The sequence below is a fragment of the Montipora capricornis genome, chromosome 11 (assembly GCF_036669925.1).
Source record: "Montipora capricornis isolate CH-2021 chromosome 11, ASM3666992v2, whole genome shotgun sequence".
Taxonomy (NCBI): domain Eukaryota; kingdom Metazoa; phylum Cnidaria; class Anthozoa; order Scleractinia; family Acroporidae; genus Montipora; species Montipora capricornis.
The window spans coordinates 42,007,982-42,014,535 of record NC_090893.1 but is presented as its reverse complement, the minus strand read 5'-3'; the positions used below and the strand labels follow the sequence as shown (position 1 = coordinate 42,014,535).

The window sequence follows — 6,554 nt, the reverse complement described above, 5'->3', positions numbered from 1 at the left end:
CTTTGACATATATTTTTAAAATTGTTGGCAAATTTTTTTCGGTACCTAACTGTCTTGGTCAAGTCAAGTGCAAAGATGGAACAGGAGACCCAACAACCAAACTTAACTTTTTCCTTGAAAGGAAACATAACTGAAGCCTAAGACTTTAACTTCTTGCATCCTCTCCAGTATGTCTAATGCTGCACAAACATTGTTGCAAGAAATTGACCGACTAAGGGAGATTGGATATCCAGAAAGCAATTTGGTGAGCAACAATTTAATTTTACTTGGTAGTATATTATTTTATGGATACCATGTGTTCTATGATTGATGAATTTAGTGAGCCCTTTTGTACAGTTTGAAAGTTTGGTAACGTAATTGTGTTCACTTGATTTTTTTTGGTGGGGACCAGCCAGCAAATTGACATTTGGAATGGTTCCTCGAAGTGACTTCCAAGAGAAATGCTGTGACAAAAATTGCTACACTGTATTATTATAATTTCAAACATAATAATTGTTGTTAAAATTTCTTTATCCTATTTCAGATGGTGGAGGTGAGTGCAAACCACAGTATCCTCTGCAATGAAAAGCTGTTTGTCCCACATATTGACAAGAACAAGCTTGTGACATGGATTTTTACAGTCAAGTCAAGTGTAAGATTGTCATTTGTGGCTGCATGACTTAAAACATGATTGTATGTACTGTACATACAATCCTGGCCAAAAATAATGGGACAATTTGCTACATATATCTCAAAGTCTTTCTCTGCACCCCCCCCCCCCCCGCGCAATGTTGTTACGCTGCTGTCTTTCTGTCTTTATGTACAGTCCGAAGGATCCCAGCAACTATCAACATTGCAAGGGGAAGGGGGGGGGGGGGGTTCTGAAAATGACGATGATAGCTTGAATAAGGTTATGGCAACTGCTTATACATGTGTACAATAAAAATGTACAGTGCCAGAGCCCTTTTGTGTTCTTTCCCGTAACCATTTTGGCCAGGATTGTATGCATCTGGTGTAGATACTTGTATTGTTGAAAAATTGATGATTGATGTTTTTGTTCAGATTGTGAGTGAGTGCCTGCCTTTAAAAGTTTTTTTTTAGGAGGCAGTGTGACCCAGTGGTTAGGGTGCTTGCCTTGAGATCCGAAACCGAAAGCGAAAATTAATCGCTTGAACGAACTCTTGGAGAGCAAGATTCGCCGATAAACACTGGAAGATACAAACGGCTCCTTTAGGAGCCACTACTCGTTAAAAAGTCAATGAACAACAGCAACATGCTCTCAGTTTCTTTTGTGTTTCTTTACTGAGACCTTAAGAAGTTGCATGAATATTAATAAGGTTTTTAAAAACTCCAAACACAGATGTATCCATGGATAAGCCGCACCCTTGATTTATGGCTTCAATTTTGTGAAAAAATGTGCGGCTTATACATGGACATTTACGGTACTTGCCTTGAGAGCTGGTGATCCTGGGTTCAAAGCACACTCTGACCACTAGTAAATTTGATCCTGGTTGTCCCTGGTTCAGCTCCTCGGTTTTGTTTGTAAATAACGACCTTAAGTTTGCCTCTGGCCAGTTGGGATTGTTAAAGTTGTTGCTGTTGTTCTGTTCTGTCGTGAGTCAATTTGGCCCTGAAAAGTCCCTGTTGGGAGCAGTCAATTACTGTATGCATACCATATAATATTATATACAAATTGTACATGAAAAAATTACTCGATTCTGATTGGTTAAGAACAGTGCAGTTCAGGTGTACCACCAGTGCAAAAAAGTGTAATACCAGTCAGGCCTTCTGATATTACGCGATGGTGCGATTTCGCACAATCGACCTCAAATCGCATCCGATCGCACAATTCACGAAAAATCGCATAATGCACAAAAGGACGCACAAAATTCATAAAATGAAACATAAATCAACACGTTTCTTAGAAATTCCTGCATAAATACGCCATTTTTAAGATGATTTATCTTGGAAAAAGGCTAAAAAACCTTTGTCACCTTCGATTTCGTAAACATTCGAAGTTCAAGGCTTTATTTTTCAAGTCGGGGACCTGGTACGAGTCTCCTTCTATTGGTGCAACACAAACACGCCCTTATATACACACCACTGAAATGTTGCCTTCTCTTAGAGAAGAGATTTGTGAAAAGTAAGCGAAGTTGTAAGTTTTTCGGCAAAATGTAGTTTCTTTCGTTGAAAACTGATAAAAACTTACTCATGGATAAGTTTGTTGTGAAAACGCTCGCTTTTTCTTCGAAGAAGAAGGAAGTTCCCACCTTCCGCCCAATCTGGCAGCTCACGATCGAGCAAGAAAGTACCTCACAGGTACGCTCCACGTGGACGATGGACTGATGTTTTTCTGGTCGTGAAATATTAGGGCCTTTTATACGAGAGAAAATAAGCCGCGGCTTACTCTGGCCACGGTGTACAAAATACGCCAAAGGAACTATTTATACGAATATATATTCCCAGGTCAATATAAGCCGCGGCTTGAAAAAGACGTGAACATAGATTTTGTACCATTTATACGGGTTGAACATTCGAGTCTTCTGTAAGCCGCGGCCAGAGAAAGCCGCGGCTTATTTTCTCTCGTATAAATGGGGGTATGGCCCTATTGTCATTGACCATCTTCGAAAGTTCGTGGTTGACAAGCACCTTGATCATTCAGCTAGATGTCAATTAGCTGTGAGCCGATTTTGATGAGGGATGAAAACCGGAGTACCCGGAGAAAAACCCTCGAGTCAGGTTGAGATCGATTGAAACTCAGCCCACATGCTGGCCGAGGCCAGAATTGAACCCCGGCTCGCAGTGGTGGGAGGCCCGATAGATAACCACTAAGCCACCCTGACTCCCAGAAGACCTTTTTTTTTTTTTATCCCAACTAACGTTGATCGAGATACATAATTACTGTTCCTTTGTGTTCAAAATGTCTTTAGGGCAGCAAAAAAGTGTTTTTCTCAACCTGAAACCTTATAAAACAAGCTTAAAATTGCTGAGAAAAAAATCGCACAATTTACATTATTTATCGCATAATTGGCCTCTCTAATCGCACAATCTGCCCTGAAAAAATCGCATAATTTGCATTTTTTAATCACACCCTATCAGAAGGCCTGACCAGTGCAAAAAGTGTAATGCCCCAGGGTGAAAATTACGCATCCAAATTCTGGATTATGATTGGCTAATAAACAATAGGATAAATTGGACAGAACCTGAATCAAATCTTTTGTTTTCAAATCAATTTATGGGCAGGCATAATTTTCCCAGATTGCATGATAAAAATCACATGATTAAATTATCATGCAATGTGGAATGTGGAATATATAATCTTTTATAAATTTTTCCAAAGACTACAAATTGCATTCGCTTTTGGTTGTCTTTGAAAAATTTACTTGTGCTTACATGTATTTATTCCAAATTGCGTTCAAAATCATGTGATTACCTATTATGGATACTAATGTAATGCATACAACATTAACAGTGTAAATGCTGTAACCATTATAAATATGGTAATGACATTCAATAATGATAGCAGCCCTAACAGCACCTCCCTCGCCATGTTCTGTTTATTATAACTGAGCCATTCATTTGAGGGAAAACTGCGGCATACCAGACTGGCTGAGCATCAGTGTTACTGCTTAATAAACAGTGATTTAGAATCATTGTCTGACTGTATTTACTTTAGTCACCAATGACCTACCATCTACTGTTAGTTTGGGGTTTTTATTAATGTAAGCCGACGATACCACTATATTCTGTATTGGTCAGTTGGCAGATTTAGCCATCGCCCTGTTAAACAAGGCCGCTTTGCAAGAAGTTTACCAATGGTTTTTAGCAAATCGACTGACACCACATCCAGGAAAAGTGAAGTTATGTTACTTTGCAAGAAAGACATCATAGGACCTCTACCCCCGATGCTCCTAGGAAACACAGTCTTGTGCTACATCACAAAACCCATTTGCTAGGAATAGACTTACCTGGGTACCACAATGTGTAATGAACTTTTTTATATCTATAGGTCTAAGCTTGATAATACAAAGCCATCTTTAGAAGTTTTTAAGGCCAAATTGAAGGTCACTTTTAACATAGAATTTTTGATTGCCAAAAGAAATGGTAAACTTGCACAACATTACAAAAAGTGGGATTCCTTTATTTCCATATTAGTGTAAGTAACTCCACTTTCTATTACATGTATATATTAGCATTGGTAAATATTAATACATTACGCCACGCCAATTTGTAGCCTGTGTAACAAGCTGGTTGTGTTTCATTGTACTATAATTTATTTCGCTCCCCGTTCTATTTTTCGCTGTAATGTAACTGTAATGTTAGTATTGTAAGTGATGTATTTTAGCTTTGTAAGCAATATTTCTATCAGTCTATTAAGTAGCGTAAGTAAGATTAGTGTTTAAGGTATTGATAATTGTAAGTAATAGTAGTTTTTGAAAGTAAATTCATATTGTAAGTATTGTAAGTATGTAAAAATGTCATTTGTATTAGTGTTGTACATGTAAGTAATGTTCGTTTTCTAAATAATGCATATATTTAAATAAAAATTGACAAAAAAAAAAAAAAAAAAAGACATCATAGGACCTCTATCCCCGATGCTCCTAGGAAACACAGTCTTGTGCTACGTCACAAAACCCATTTGCTAGGAATAGACTTACCTGGGTACCACAATGTGTAATGAACTTAAAGAAAAGCTTTGCAAACAAACTGGAACTATTAAAACGTTCCAGGTTTTAAAGATGTCTTACTGAAATTCTATTTTAGTGTAATTTTATCATCTATTATGTATGGCCTTGTTTTGTGAGGTGCGTGCTGTAATTAGGATATTATCAGCTCAATTGAGAGACTCCACTGTACGTCTGCTAGGATTATGGCATCTCATTGAATATTAAACTTTACAAATTGGATCACAGTTGGGTTATAAATTATTACAAAGAGGAAATTTTTAAACTGTTTTATAAGGCAAACAATAACATTCTTCCAGACTGCCTTTCTAAGAACATCTTCAGAAGAGAGGAAGTTCTTACTCATTACGTGGGCAGATTGTACATGTAGCTTTGATCCCAAGATACAATGGCAGATTATTGAGGGACTCTTTAGCCTTTCGTAGGTCAGCCCTCTGGAATTTAGTTAACTGTAATCATAAACTTGACAATTTATCAAAAAACGACTTATTACTAAAGGAGATTTTAAAGACTTTCTCTTTGACAGCTCAACTGCCTCTACTTCTCGAATTAGAAACAGTGATTACATATATTTTTTGAATTTAAGGGATTAGATAATGCTTTGTTCTTACCTTAGTATTTTTATATTTAATATTTAACATGTCATGTTATGTATTTTATATTTAATATTTAATATGTATCGATACACAATAATTAACGTATTTTATTATTTTTATGTATTTTTAACTAATATTTCTAGGTCTTAGATTAAATACTTGTACACACGACCCCACAAGCTTGGCAGCTTCAACTCTTATCATGTATAAATAAAGGCTTCATGTTATGTTATGTTTTGTTATGTTATTGTCATCAATATCCAATTTTTTGTTGGTCTCTTCAGAGTCGTGTAAGCAAGTGGTGTAGATTATCCCGTGTTTTTACTCTGGACCCATATCTTCCTGAATACAGTATAACACAGGTGAAAGCAAGCAACAATCCCACGAACATATTACCTCAAGCAAGCCAGGAATGGGAGTCAAACCATAGTTGTCAAGTGACTACCTACCAAATTACACTCCAGTTTCAATCTTTGGACTATGGAAGTTTTCAACAGCGTCTTGTGTTTGATTTTGCTGAGCGACCATATGTATACAGACAGCTTGAGGTGGTTGTTGCTCCTGAACTGTCTTTGCTGCACACAATTCAGTACCCTGTGCTTTGTGATGAGGATAGTGAGCTCTCTTGGCTGGATAGATATCCTGTGGTTCCTTTTAATCCACAGGATGCCCAAGGTGTGAGACAAAGAGCTTTACTGCTGAGCACTGCAATAATGATAATGAAAATATTAATTAATAACTTAATCCTAACCCTACAGTCTGTACATAGGTATTGAAGATCAAAAGGTCAAAATGAAGTTTTGGTTAAATTTATTTTTGCGTTTAGTATAAGGTGACTTTCAAAAGCCTAAACAATCTGGGTCTTTGAAGTAAAAAAAAAGACTTACAGGGTTCCTGCTGGGTTTATCGTACCAAGGGTTGCAAAATTATTTACTTCTGTTTGAGAGGGGGGAACGCATTCTCTACTGTCCAGAACTTACTTACTTCCTTTTTTTGTTTAGAAATTGAAAGTGTATTTTCTGAACACCAAACATTTTCTGAACAGGCAAAATTTTGAGCTTTGATTTTTGGCTTTCACGGTCCGCCATTCGTTACGTACAAAACTGGCCGATTGGAGGGTTGGATCTAAGGAAAGGTGACATCATTTTACTCACCAGCTTAAAAGTTTTGCGTGTAAATGCATCCTATTATAAATTATTATACAACACACAAGTTAAACCCATTGACTCCTGGGGGTTCCCCATTGACGAGCGTTAGACAGAGTAAAATACTCTGCCCTGCGAGCAGTTGGTTT

At 37.2% G+C, this 6,554-nt stretch overlaps 1 protein-coding gene across 1 annotated transcript in view; it reads left to right on the top strand.

Annotated features, from left to right (window-relative positions):
* LOC138023681 (3'-5' exoribonuclease HELZ2-like) overlaps nt 1–6,554 on the top strand; it is a 38,066-nt gene continuing 31,512 nt past the window's right edge. Inside the window, exons 1-3 of the mRNA XM_068870723.1 lie at nt 1–244; nt 524–631; nt 5,545–5,935. Of these exons, the coding sequence (XP_068726824.1) occupies nt 170–244; nt 524–631; nt 5,545–5,935 (574 nt within the window). The 5' untranslated portion in view covers nt 1–169. The remainder of the gene's footprint in view (nt 245–523; nt 632–5,544; nt 5,936–6,554) is intronic.